The 14,940-nt window shown below is 40.4% G+C and overlaps 1 protein-coding gene across 2 annotated transcripts in view; it reads right to left on the bottom strand.

Annotated features, from left to right (window-relative positions):
* Positions 1–14,940, bottom strand: part of atp9a (ATPase phospholipid transporting 9A) — a 34,480-nt gene that overhangs the window by 13,911 nt on the left and 5,629 nt on the right. The window contains exons 3-17 of one of the 2 annotated variants that reach the window (XM_080444179.1): positions 14,156–14,269; positions 13,754–13,862; positions 12,294–12,352; positions 11,192–11,243; positions 9,942–10,036; positions 9,557–9,637; positions 9,350–9,425; positions 8,150–8,226; positions 7,803–7,963; positions 7,452–7,594; positions 5,636–5,748; positions 4,433–4,642; positions 1,817–1,978; positions 1,160–1,252; positions 956–1,039 (exon numbers count right to left, since the gene is read on the bottom strand). In XM_080444179.1, coding sequence (XP_080300305.1) covers positions 956–1,039; positions 1,160–1,252; positions 1,817–1,978; positions 4,433–4,642; positions 5,636–5,748; positions 7,452–7,594; positions 7,803–7,963; positions 8,150–8,226; positions 9,350–9,425; positions 9,557–9,637; positions 9,942–10,036; positions 11,192–11,243; positions 12,294–12,352; positions 13,754–13,862; positions 14,156–14,269 — 1,629 coding nt within the window. Of the gene's footprint in view, positions 1–955; positions 1,040–1,159; positions 1,253–1,816; positions 1,979–4,432; positions 4,643–5,635; positions 5,749–7,451; positions 7,595–7,802; positions 7,964–8,149; positions 8,227–9,349; positions 9,426–9,556; positions 9,638–9,941; positions 10,062–11,191; positions 11,244–12,293; positions 12,353–13,753; positions 13,863–14,155; positions 14,270–14,940 lie in introns of those variants that run through there. The other variant, XM_080444180.1, reaches the window with a different exon arrangement.

Raw genomic sequence — 14,940 nt, 5'->3', positions numbered from 1 at the left:
ACCCCAATCACCAGACGACAGCCTTTGACATTTAAAAACAATGCTAATGAAATGCCTACGCAAAATTCCATATTATCCCGCCGAGTGCATTGCTGCTTGTAGTATAGTGTGAGTGCAATGTACAGCCAGCCCAGGAGCCGCCATTAGACATTCTCTGATATCTGGCAAACGTATGTCATTCATAATGTGTTTGGCAAACCAAAACAAACTGAAACACCAAAATTGCTTATTAAGTCTGGCAGGGGGAGTCAGCAGGGAGTCAGACCATACTTCATCAAGACGGCCTTGTCCTGTTGCAGGCTGTGTTTGAGGCCCAATCCCTCAGCTCAGATCTCTAGCAATGCGTCATGTTGTGAGCTTGTAGATATGCTATTTTCGGCGAGTGGTACCGTCGAATGATGGAGTAAGAATTAAAGCTGCAATCCATAACTTTCATGTCCTACCCGGGATTTGAATCCGGGTCTCCTGCATGAGAGCAAGTACCTGCAGCCAGGGGCTTCTCCATGAGCGACCAAATTTCTACCGCTGAGCTAAGCCCACTTGCCCAGAGCAGATAATTGCACTTATAAGCTTCAGGCAGTACTACCTGTCAACCAGTAGGTGTCCTACCCATCACCAGGGGCTACATTTGGAAGAGTAGGGAGACCACCTGCAATGTGCTAGTTATATTGTATTACCATACTTTACCATACAGAATGGTTAACCATTTACCCGAGGGGTCTATACTAGGTCCCCTCCTTTTTCCCTCTACAGCAAATCCTTTTACTTAAGTAGACGATCTACAGGCTCACAACGCATTGTGTTGCGCCGCGTTGTGAGTTTGTACACAAACTCAGAAAAGGGACGCTAGGGTTCATGTGGTTAAAATAAAGTTATTCCGTTAGTTCTAGATTGCATCTTTAAGCATGAGTCTCAGATCCATGTAAGTCAACCCAATGAACGCCCGCTTGCTCACCTCAAAGTCCTGGTACTGCTCCTCTGTAAGGGACTTCTTGGACACTACAAGTACCCTGAGACCTTCCCTTGCCATGTTTCCACACTTGACAAGAAGAGAGAGGCAAACAGATTTTCAACGATATTAGTGACACAAACTGACACACAAGATACAAGGCCGTTTGAAATGTGGTTAAACGGAGTAATCAACACAGGTCCTCATTACCTCCTCTTCCAGCCAATCATTATATTGGACAATCCCTGCCATCACCACGTCCGCTCCCTTCATATAGAACGAGATCTCTCCTGTCGATTCATCCTGGAAAACAATTCTTTATCAATCACTGCACTAGTTCACTGTAATAATTGTATAGTTGTAAACCCATGTCCAAAACTGTTACTTTTCAGGAAATGGAACAAATAACCTGTGTTCCAATGATGGCAGTGTAAATAAAAGGTTCCAATGTAGTTATTATTTAGTCACTCTTGTTAACATTTTTAAAAACAAAGATTTAAACTATTATCATGATGAGGAAGCAAGGTTTCAATCCCAGGCTTCTTGACGTTTAGCAGATCTCGCCAAGCCAACAAAAATAATGTTAGTCATCATCAGACTTAGTCAGAGTTCACTGGAAGTTGAGCTCTTTCTCAGATAAATCCATTGTTTGATTGTTTAAGATCAGATCAGATCAGAGCATCCTTGGTGGAGTCCCAGGGTGTATGCCGGCAAACAACCAATGATCCCTAGTGACGGTTAGTTTACAGTCAAATAATAGTCCAAATAAAACAATCAATCTGAATGTTGGCGTTTAATGCATAACGCTCAATGGACATAACGTACATAATGAAAATCTAATCTTAATGGTGTAATCTCTGCACTCACTCGAACTATGATGCCCATCCTCTTACTCTCATAGGTGAAAGGGAATATCTGCAGGATGGTGAAGTTCAGGATTTGACCACTAGGGGTCCGTAGCTGCATGGAAGATTGGTCCCGTCCCACCAGCGTGAGGCCAACGCTCTCAGTCCACTGCACCAGAGACACCTACCAATCACAGCCCAAAGAGAAGGACCAGAGTTAGTGGAAGGTCACACAACAAAGACCTTGATTGACAATGTAGGGGAAATGATGGATAGGCCCGCCTAACAGCTAATATTGCTTTTTTTTGCTGATGTGAAAAATAAAATAAAAATCAATACCATTACGGAAAGACTTAGCTTTTTGTATTGGGCACATCAAGCAAAGGAAGCAGTCAAAATACAGATAAATGGAGTGTTTATTTTATTTATTTATTTTCAAGTTTGAACCGTTTTTGTACCATTTCATAAATTAGACAGGCGAAACACTCAAGGACACTATGGTCTGAGCAGTTTGTCCAAGAGCACAGTAACCATTCAGCCTTAATCAATACCTAAGCATTTTCAGCACTCAAGTCTATTGATTGAAAAACTGGGAGAGATGAACATTTTTTTAATTCTTGATGAAAACACTGTTTTCCTGTCTTCTGCTTCGTCCCCTCTGAAGGTCACAACAGATGACATCCATTAGTGTTTTGTTAGGGGGTGGATGCGAGGGAAGTGTGTGTGTGTGTGTGTGTGTGTGTGTGTGTGTGTGTGTGTGTGTGTGTGTGTGTGTGTGTGTGTGTGTGTGTGTGTGTGTGTGTGTGTGTGCGCGCGCACACACACACACAGAGAGAGAGAGAGGGCAGACAGAATTGCCCAATAACTTCCAGACCGGGGTTTAGAACAAGATCACAAACCCAATTCATCATGTCTTCCGAGACAGAATTCTAATGACATATGTCAGTGCACCCAGAGTACACAGATGGGGGTTAGGGTTAAGAGTTTTGAGAAGGGGGGGGTGGGGTGGGGCCAGGTTGGGGTCCAATTCTGATCCCAAATCAAAGAATTTGCAGCTCTGGAACCGCTTATTTAGGTGAACCATCCATGACCATGCAGTCTGACAATGCCTGGCAGAGTGCACTCTTAACGTCAGCATACGTCTGACTACCGTAATGCTTGTCATCCAAGTTGGGAAATATGAGGATTGCGTCTTAGTCACAGTCTAGAAATATTCACCATGGAGGCATTTTATGAACTGGCCTCCACCGCAACACCACCACCTTGTAATACCAGTGCCTTGAATTGCAGCTGATTGCTACTGAAATGAATGATACTGCATATGGACGGCTTGAGTCATAACCACTATACTTGATAGATTTTCATAAAGAAAAAGTCAACGAAGCAAATGATTCAGATATCCCTTCTTTGTGAATCACCCTCTATCAGCATGACGGTCCTATTAATTATTACTTTAATTTAAGTATCTAAAATTTTCACATTTCTTCTCTCGTAATTTGCAAATATTGATAAATGTAATCTAGTGCATTGTCATGAGACACAGCGGTCACACACAGCTGCAAGCAACCTTGCATCCATGCATCTTAGAACATGTTCAAGTTTTTGAAGGTTTTGGCTAGGGTACATCCTATACCAAAAACCATGTAAGCAACCGTCACTTGCATTGTGACCACGACAGTCACCGCCAAAACCATGTCTATATTAAGACTTCCTGAAAGACATACCAAAGCAAACTGAAGTTCAGCTTAGATTACATCAAGCTCATACAAGAGCGCAGTGAATAATAGAAAAGAGGAACTCACCAACCACAAATTCAAGTGACTAATTCTGCATTATTGATGATGAGAAAGTGATTCCTCAACAGTATTTTCATGGGAGTTTCATGAATAATATTAGCATAAACTTTCGCAGTATGAAATTTACAATCATGTTTTAGATTCTAAAATGTAGGCATATGGCTGACATTCTCAACCAGATTCATTATCAGTATCAGAATATCAGAACATCCGAATCAGCTTAAATCTAGACTGCCAACATTACAATTAACCAATATTAAGTGCAATTTTTCTAATGACCATAAAGCGACTGATGCAGTGAGCCTTATTAAAATATGTACCATCAAGGAGGAAATTCAATGGGGGGATAAGTGCAATGAGCTGGGGAGCACATTAAGGAAATCCGTATTTACACCGCAGGAAAGGGATCAAGTCGGATTCCACAGCCCACTTCCTAAAGTTCAAAGATTCATACTGATCAAGGACATAAAAGTGGAATGCCGTTTGTCTTCTCAAGGTTCCTGTTTAAGGGGAAAAAAGCAGCGAAGACACGCAGATAAGGATCACGACAGAGAAAAACGAATAAGTCTCCATCGCAAGATCGGAACTCTATTCTCCGCTCATACTTCCAAGTGTTTGGCCTTGGGAAAATTAGCTCTTGTTGGTTTAATGGCGACTTTCCGACAACCCTGCTTGAAATATTCTGGTGTGGGCGTGTTTACGCCATATGACAGATATACCATGATGACTCTATACAATCAGAGTATACAGTAGAATAGGAAACCTATCAGTCTAACCTGTCCGTAGTACAATAGATTAAAAATAACAAACACCACCCTGCGTGACCGGCTCTGGCTGCATACCTCATCTGGACTGGCGGCCTGGTAGACCCTGCACGTGTCCTCATAATGCTGCTCCGCCTCGGCCTGGTCCGTCACACCATTAGACTCGTATGCCGGCGTAACGTTGTGGACCAGAGCGATGGCCTTCACCGCCTCGTGGACCCTGCTGCTGATGGTCTTACGAACCTTGGTGGCTGCTGGACCTCTGGAGGCTGGAAGGTCATGGGTGGGCTGAGAAGGATGATGATGAAAGAAAGGACAAGAGCAGTCAGAGCAGAGGAGCACAACAGCGTTTATCTAATGAATACACCTACAGTCAAACAGAACAAGATGAAACAGCATGAAAGTTTGTACTCAGTTCCAAGATTGTATTATTGTTGTCATACACAACACAGCTGGTAGCAACACAGCAGACAGTGGAATTCTTGTACTTACAACTTCCTCAACATTTGGAAAAAATAGAGCAAGACAAAACACAAAGTCTGAATAAAGTCAGATTATAAAATAGTAATAATAAATAGCAAAATAACACATTTAGTTAACAGTAAAAAAAAAAGAAAGAAGCTAAATTCTTTCTCAGATGAGCAGTTTTTCCACAGGATGAAGAACCACTTAGCTAACCATATCATTACTGTGGTAGTAGTAGCATGTAAACATAAACAGATGTGTGAAGAAAATGTGATCAATTAGCTTTTTTGCATGATGGCCCTGCTATTTTTGGAGTGTGTGTGTTCCAGGGGTTAATGGTGGCGTCATTAAAGCAGTGGGCGGCTGGTGCTTCGCTAGTGGGCTAATCCTGTTTCCTGCTTCGCTAACCCCTGGTGTCAAATGGACAAAGGGTGTCATCTGAGGTCAGGAAGCATTCAACCAAACAATAATCACAAACTAATATGTTTCTTAAAACAATGGCTCGGACTATTTTCTTTACCTTTTCCAAAGCATCTGAAATCAGGATATTTTCTCTACCATTCTCTTCCTAAAACATTCCAGAATTTCTGAATCTTCAGCAGATTTCTGTTCTTGCCCAAAGGAGGTGTGGAGCAGTGGATGTTCATTAAGCCTGAGTTTTACCTAGTTGCGGTAAAAATAAATAAAAAAATAGACGCTCTACATGGTCCCAAAGAATTGCGACTCGTTGCGAGCTTGTAGATCAGGGATTAAAACACTGTCTATGGTGATCATTCAGAATTCATAACCTTAGTTACATTCGTAACTCTCGTTTACCTGTGTGTATGCGCTGAAAACATGGCTCTGTACTTCATCCATTGAGTCCATTCCATATGCCACAGTACCAAGATGGAGACGCCTGAACACCATCTCATTTTGTGTGAGAGTCCCTGTTAAATACAGTGTATAGGCAGATTCTTTATATAAATAATAGTGCAAAAGTCAAAAAGGAGATATTCACCATAGGGAAAGAATGTATATCTTCTTCACAAAAATAATACCCGTTATAATCTGGAACATCCATATCTAAACATTTCAAAACTTTGCATAAGGTTTTGGAACATTTATTTCAAGTACTTTTATGTTATCCACTTTCACAAGTTTATTTTCTTTGTAAACCGTAGCTTATATCTGTATTTTTATGCTTTTAAATGCCTTGTTTGTCTTCAAATTAGGGATGAACCGATATGGACATTCTGGGCCAATGCAGATGTTTAAAATAACAATTTGGCCGATAGCCCCTACCAATAGAGACATTTGTTTATTTTGTTTTTGTTGTTATTTATTCCCCCTTTTGTGCCAGGGAAACAAATAAATCTTCATTATAAAATGTAACTGTTCCGAATCTGCAGCTTGGTAGGCTGAAGATAACACATCAACAAATTGACGTGTCACAACAACAAATAAACAACTACTGCCATTGGTGAATGTCAACTTATTTGCTGATATGGCGATAGCAGTCAACGAGGTAAATATCATCCGATACGATATACGGCCCATATATCGGTACTTCAAATGCCTTTTTATGCCTTATATGTACAGTAAAGCCCCTTGAAGTGTATGAAAGGTATTATGCTAATAAATGTGGGATTTTTAAACATTAATCTTTACTGAAAGTGTGTTGCAGAGTAAAATATTTGGTTTTACTGTGATTCCAGAAGGTGAGAATTTACAACGAAAAAGAAAGCGAAAAAAAGCTAGAAGCTTCTGTGCTACCTTATACATGCCCTTTGTAACCTCACACTCACTTTAAAAGCAGTTTCCGTCAGTATATCAAAATGACCTCAGGGGCCCCGCAGGGCCCCGCACATACATTAGGCTGATGTATGAGCTTGCACACCACACTGCCCTTATTCGCGCTCTGGATGGGAAAACGGCTGATCATTTTATTGGGCAGGGTGGCTGTAAATCTGACAGGTAGTGCCTGTTGTTCATGAGGAAGTGTACTGCGGAAGGCGTGCTACTGTGTGTGTGTGTGTGTGTGTGTGTGTGTGTGTGTGTGTGTGTGTGTGTGTGTGTGTGTGTGTGTGTGTGTGTGTGTGTGTGTGTGTGTGTGTGTGTGTGTGTGTGTGTGTGTGTGTGTGTGTGTGTGTGTGTGTGTGTGTGTAAGCCTTCAGGGCTTTTTTGATTTAAGGATCCAATAAGAAGCATGTCTCTGAAAGTAGCACAGAACAAGTCCCCCCAGGGAAGAAAAACACCCAGCTACTGGATATGGCCTCTCTCATTGCACTACTCCAACATTTTGGCTCCTTTTTTTTGCAATTTCAATGCTTCCTTGACCACACAGCCAAATACAAAAAAAACACAAACAGTGGAGGTACATCTGTGGCCTACTGGCAGTGTGCACAAGAAATCTTATAGACAGCTAGACTCCTGCAGAGCCATGCTGCAAAAATATAGAAATATATAATAATCAAATATATAATTGAATTATTTGACAATAAGAGCGGGTCTAATAACGGTGTGGCTGTCGGACCTCATGTGGCTATGATGTCAGTACTATGACGTCAGTTGTCTATGACGCTAGTGCTATGACATCAGTCATCTCCAAAAACGGGTTTGTGTTTATTGGTATAATTCTCGACCATCTAACCTGTTTTGTCAGTGAGCAGGTAGGAGATGCGTCCCAGCTGTTCAGGTATGGTGCTGGCTCGAACCACTGTCCCTGGTATCTTGGAGTCTTTTCTGATCATCCAGCTGAAAACCATCTTTCCCATATCCAGGTTGACACGCAAACTAGATAAATAAGTAAATTAGACTAGATCACCCAATTAAGTCAAAACAAAATGTAATTAAATGTGAATCGTTTCCTTAATCTGAGAAAAAACAGAAAAGGGTTTGGTGTGAAAGGTGCTAACAACATCAAATGGGTTGTTTTACGTTATCGGGTCAAGATTATGTATGCCCGATTATGCAATGTTTCCCTTTAAGAGATGAGTCCCACCTGATTGGCACAATGTTAGAGAACAGCAACAGGAAGCGGAATATCTGCAGGTACCAACGGCCGGCGAAGTGCTGAAGGGCCACCATGACGAGGGAGACCACCACCAGAGCTCCAAACAGGATCTTGGTTAAACAGTTCACTTCCAGGTCAAACAAACCCACCTATCACAGGCCACAAAGGTGGACATTCAGGGACAATTTTTTATCAACACTCTCAACAACAGTTAATCAAACGTCATTGTCTCAATACAAGTTAAGTAAATGTACTTAATATCTATACTTCTCAGTCAGCCATATGAGGAATAATTGAAGGCAGGCCTTCAAATTGTGGTTCACACACAACCTCACCTTGTGCTTAGGGTTGGAGGTGTTCATAACACTTCGCAGCTCTTTGCCTGTATAAATCACCACCCCCACCACGGTACCTGGAGAGAGAAAGAAATACAAATCACCTCAGGCTATAAGAGACCCCCCCCCCCCCCCCACCGTCTTGATAGGATGTTTCCCAGACTTACACTCTTGATGTGAAAGGATGTTTTCAAATGCAAAACGACAGTTGAAATATACGATACAGATTTGCAATTACTTAATGACTACCATATGTTTCATAGGTCAAAGCGGAACCACTCTTCTATGAAGGAAGGATTCTTGTTTACAGTATTGATATTATAGATAGCTGGCCCTGTGACCCATGGTCAATTCTAAACAACCACATGTCTTAGAGAGCCTCTTTAATGTGAGCGGAGGATGTGTGTGTTTGACAATAGAAGTCATCAACTGGTAATTAGGGGCATCTACGTCTGACAACCCGACGTTGAATGGTTACCACAACCATGAGAAGCCCATGTTTACCGTTGTTTCAGCTAAGCTATTTGTGCTAATAACGCAGATGACAGGACATTTGAGCACAACAATGGTTGATCTATTCAAACCCTGCACGTGTCAATAAATGCTACGTGCGAGCGCTATAGACATGGACATGATATCCAAAGCGCCCCTATGCTCATAAAACACTTTCTGTGGACACAGCCCCCTAGAGCCAGAGCGATATATTGGCCAGACTGACATATCGGTAATTATTTGACTACATCGGGATCAGCAATTATGCAGTCGACACGTCCCGATTTCTAACCACTGACGTCCCTATTTTGAGCATTTCAGTATAGGTGAAAGGTTTTTCAAAATAGCAGATCTACATGCTCGCAACACGTCGTCTTGCGACATGTTGTAGGCTTGTAGAGTGGCTATTTTAGATTTTTAAGGTGGTAAAATAAAATAAATTAAGTTATTTGTGTGTATTTTATTTATTTGTTTGATGACTTTGCATATAAGTTCAATGTTCTCAAACAGAAACTTCAATCAAATTAAAGTTTTTCAAATTGACAAGATTCATATAAATCTTGTTCTTTTGAAATATCTGTAAAAAAAATCGGTAATCTGTGGTCTAGGAAAATCGGACCCAAAAATCTGGCTCTAGTGTGAAGGCTTCAAAGGTTGAGGGCAGGTCCTGATTACTTCCTCTTTACCACTGCTCAGACAGATATTTACCAGAGGCGATGACAGTGCTGGCCCACAGCGTGTTTTCAATGCTTAGACTTTCATTGACTGGAGGGTCTCCATCTTCCTATAAAAGATAAGGCAACATACAAAATAGACTGAGTGAGGGATCGTAGCAAAACAACAGAATACTGTCAAAAATAAAAGGTAGCTCTGAAATAGGGATATTTCATCTGTCTGAGTACAGTCAGAACTCACCCTGGTGAAAGTACCAATAAAATTGTGGATATCGATGTTTGGTTCCTCAGCATACACATATGATCTGATCTGGAGAAGATCCTGTGAGGCAATGATAAAGTAAATTAGGAACATGCCCTTTGTGATGCATATGCAGTTTATAATGCATTATAAGTATATTTATAATGCATTATAGACATTGGCTTCATAGACAGTGTTACCAAAGTTATAGTAAACATAACAGGGTTGAACTCAACAAAGATTTCTTAGAACTGTTTGTGTCAATTTGTTGATATAGAAGAACAGAAAGAAAAAACAACAACTTTGTTTCTGAATTATTCGGTTATAAGTCGGTTATTTTTTCTTAATATCAGTTTCGATATATTTTTGGTTCATTGGGACTCACTGCTGCAGTGGGCAGTCTCTGCGTGCAGGCCACTGGGAGGCGTAGTTTCCAGTCTGTCTCTCCATCCAGCTGGTCAGTCCGCAGGAAACAAGAGCCTGAAAGAAGAGAGAAGGGCAACAGCTGCTACTGGTGTGAGATGTGAACACATCACCTCTAGGGGGCACTGCTACATTATCTTGTAGCTCAGGGTAGAGCAGTCACAATCCATGGAATTTGCATTATAGATAAGAGATAGTAATATTCTACCTATACAACATGCTAATGAGTTAGCAACCAATTTTTGTTGTGTTGTTTTGATATGCATACATGCTTTAAAATACATTGTAGCAGTACTTTCTTGGCAAACAAATAACCTAACTTGTACAATGTAGTCACAAATGACCAGGCTCTAACTATGAATGGCTCTCAGCTGCATGCTACTGTTGGGATCAAGTTGGGAGTAAAAAGTAGAGAGGAATCCAGCCTTGCCCATCCCCCACCACCAGTCTGCATGCTTCATCCTGCCCACAACTCCCAGTCCTGGCCTAAACTCTTCATAATTGACCTAATGGCCTCCACATGGAAGAGAGATAACCAAGCACTATTTCCAGTAAAACAAAGCTGTTGTTTTTCTTCCCCCAACAGGAAGAGGTAACGACAACAGGCATCAAGCTGCCACCTGATTGAAAAGCTAGAAGTCTTAAGCAAAGCAACCGGGAATGTAAGATGGAGATTCTTTTGTTTGTTTGTTTTGCTGCGCCCTGTTTGTTGTGAGAGGTTGTTATTTCGGATTGGACATGAGTGCTTTTTGTATATGTGCAAATGAACACTGCAATGCGCCTCACTACATTCGTGTCTTCGCCAACAAATCTTGCTCTGATCCACATTTGTTTATTCCAATGAGGCATCTTGGCCTGATGGTCTGCCGTTTACTCTTTGCATTCTATATTTAGTTTTACCTGCCTTGGTTTTACTTTTCATTATCTTATCATTTGAAAGACAAAATTAGCCTCACTACATGGCACAGACGAAAAGAAACCAAAAGGGCCAATGTTCCTCTGACCACACCCATCATCGCCATCACACTACACACCACACTTTGAGCGATAACTTAGTACTGGACCCAATTACAATTTTGACATTGTAGGACTTCCTGTCCTGGCTCAGGGCTAATCCCTGCACCTCAGCGCCTTTTTAAACAGGCCATTTCCCCCAGCCAGCCCCAACTAGCCTGTTGTGGAGATCTGGATGAATGACCAGCAGATGTTTACCATTTCTTTCAGAAGTCCTTAAAAAGATCATGTCAGCAGGAACGCGTTGGTTCTACGTAGAAAGACAGAAAGGAAAAACATGACTTCAGTATGACATCCTGGTCCTGCACTTTGCCTCCTTTTCTGCTCTTTAACTGAAGAAAGCAGGGAAGCAGGACTTTGAGCTTTTCATGTGCCACTTTACCTGCATGCAGCCAGTCAAAATAATAAGCTCTCCTGCAAATCATCCTGCCATGGCCTGAACAGGACCCTGACCAGGTTTTACACTCTGCCTGACCCAGTCCCTCAGCTACAAAAGCTACATAGAATTATTGGAAGATGAATACCCCATCCGATTCATCTTGACAGATTTCCAAACATTGGACTGGGAATGGATTATTGTTAAGTGGTCGATGGTCTTAATAAAGATGTATTATGGCTCTTGAGTTGAGGTAATTTGCAAAAAAAACTCTGGGCTTTTGATTTGTCTTGACATTCATTTTAAGCTCTATGGGTGAGGGGCATCCATATCTTATCATTTTAATTCAGCAAACTCTGAATCACTCACTCATGTGAGTGAAATGTGTGGAGCAGTAACATGTGTGACCTTTCCTTCAGCTGTGTTGAAGTGAGTGATTCCGAAAGAAGTCCCCAGTTGGAAACTGAAGACAAGACTCGCATCTCATATTTCATGTACAAAGACTTTAGAGAATCCCGTCTACAAGATAGCAAGGACACAGATAGCTGAAGCCAAATGCCACCAAAGGTGGGCTTAATTACATCTTTTAAACAATTGAATTCTGTTCTCTTTGAACTTAAGTTAAAACATAAATAAATAAATAAATCGTTTCAATAAATGGTACTTCATTTAATTTGTGTTTGGGATCCAATTATAGGCATATAACTTTGTGTCAGTTGTGTATGCATTGAATTTGACAGACCGAAGCTAAGCATTGATCACAAGATTACAAAATCTTTACTAACTCCTTTCACCTCAGTCACCAGTCCAGCACAGAAGATTAACAAGGCATTCATTATGCTTTGTCATATAAATGGAAACTTTAAGATTTAGAGATGTGACTGAGGCAACATTTCACAAATATACACTATACAACATACAAACCTTTTCTATAATTATAAGGTCTCCGACTTGGATCCCACTGCTTTTAACCTTCACGGTGCCTGAAAGATAAAATATTAAATAAAGTGAATGCTATTGAGTGTCGTTTTGATTGATATTCTATGCATTTCACTGGGTGAAGGCAAGTTGAAGAATAGAAACATCTACGTTATCAATCACTCAGTGGGCATTCCAATCTGATTTTGAGTGAATGCAGACAGACAAGTACAAAGTAAAAATCTAAACCATCCATGTAAACGTTCAACGTGGATTTTATGACTGTGAAACATCCTGTTACCATTAATGTCATTCAGACAACGTTAACCACTTTCAAACTGGCATCTGTATTTGGCATGTCATTGTAGGTGGAAATGTTCACTCTTTTTCAAAAATAGTGATCTATAGCAGAACAAACTCACAATGCATCGCAGTGCAATGCGCCGAGAACTTGCAGATTGGCTATTTTCGTTATTTTGAACTAGGGCTTAACACACAAACACTATACTCTATCACTTCCCATGGCCATGCAAAATGCATTTTGTTTTCTACTCATCTCCTCTTGGTAACAAAGCAGAGTGAGCTGTTGTTCAACATGCCCCTCCAGTCACCCCTTTTTGGGAAAGTAATTTTCCATGCAGATTTGAAAGAATGCTGGGGGAGTTGAGCCTTTTCTCTCATTCCATTTGGAATGAGCAGGCAAAATTGTTTGGCAGGGGTCACTGACCCATGACCTCTGCTGTGACCTCTGGGTTTTGCATATGCAAGACATTAAAGCACATTAATATTGCTATGCATTAGCTTCACGAAACTTCCCATAGTATTCTGTTCCACTAACAAAATAAATGAAAAGATGTTAGGGACCTGCAAATAACAGAATTGTTATAATTAATTTGAGCTGAGATGAGGCATGCCAATACACTCCGAAACTAATCAAAAAAATATCGCACAATATATGATTGAAAACTAAATTGATAGATGGCAGGCTATCATGAATGAAAAAGTACTACACGTTACACCTATGCATCTAGTGTAATTTATTAATTATAGTTGTGATACTGTAGCTTCATCAAAACATTATGCAAACTAGATTATCACCTTCCTCATAACAGAAATCACAGCCGTTTTACCTCACAGAGTTTCTATAAACCACAGACCCCCGTGCACCGGGGGCCACTATCATGGAGGCAACCAGTCATTGTGTTTATGGGTAAAACAAGCTGCCACATCAAAGGGGCAAAGTGATGGAAACCACAAGAGGTCTCCTGCTTTTTATTGCTAGTAGCACTTTATTCCAAGCCCTCTCATGTACACTTTTACATTTCTGCTTTCAATTACTCCACATTTCCCCTAGCCCCTATAAGTTTTAACAGGACCAACTTCCTACAGTTAATAGATACTAATGCTGAAAGAAAACAAAACACCACGTTTCAGATACTAAGGGAATTCAGGTGTCATATTCTTACCTCTTGTGGAAAGCTTGCTATAAATCTGGGAATTCACTTCTTTATCTCGGATGTAACATCTTATCTCTTCAACTGCCTCTCTTATAATCGTAATAGTCAAGACAATGCCCTAGAGAAATTAAAACAACTATTAATTACATTTTTCTAAATTATGCATTTTCTTCTAAATCAGTTTTCTTCAAAATGGCACAGTAACAAACCTGTTGCTATACTATTTTATTAAAATACTACAGTGTGCTATACTAAATGTTTGCACACTCAGCCAACACCTGAGCATTTCACTATAGTGGGAAATTATTACCGTAATCAACAAAACTATTTTAATAAAACATAATTCTAAAATATAATTCTTTAAAGTTTCACAGTAGCTACACAAAACAGTGTTTGTGACATATAACATACCAAAGGGACCCAGTAAGTGTAGAGGGCACCCAACCGAAGCTCGTTGACAAACTGTGAGCAGGCCAAGAGCAAAAAGTACAGGTTGAAGAAGTACTTGAACTGATTGTACAGCACCTGTGAACACACACAAACAATGATATTTTATAGAAACACAGGATGAACTGAGTTTGATTTCTTAAAGCATGCATGCAAGTAGGGGTGTGCCGATACACTAATTTCATGAAACGATACGATACGATATTGGGCTCACGACATCGATACGATATCGATACGATACGATATATGGCACTTTTTTATTATGAAAATATATGGGGTGGAAAAAAAACAAATGCAAACAAATACTTCTGTTTTTCCAAATAGGGCAATAGTGTGACACCTGACCCGAAAGAAAAAAAAACATGTCACCCTTTTCACCTCAGGGCTGTTTGCATGCCTGATTATTATTATTGTAAAAAAAAACAAAAAATAAACATTTTTTTCCCTTCAAAACGATACATATCGTCACGAAAACGTATCGCGATATATCGCGGGACGATATATCGGCACACCCCTACATGCAAGGTATCATGGCTATAACTACACATAGTGAAATTTTTTTTGCTAATTTAACTCAGCATGCAAACAGCAAAAACATTTTACACCAAAGTTATTCATAATTTAACTGTCATGCTACATTGCAACTGAAATTAATTAGAACTGAGGTGCAAGATTACTATGAAGGGAATGCTTATGGGTTCTCACACTGCAGCTACTGCAGGTGATTTTCCAAACTCTTCGACTTCACA

This window comes from Gymnoscopelus braueri (assembly GCF_963280865.1).
Source record: "Gymnoscopelus braueri genome assembly, chromosome: 12".
Taxonomy (NCBI): domain Eukaryota; kingdom Metazoa; phylum Chordata; class Actinopteri; order Myctophiformes; family Myctophidae; genus Gymnoscopelus; species Gymnoscopelus braueri.
Note: the sequence above shows the minus strand (reverse complement) of the source record. Positions and strands in the feature narration are given on the sequence as shown.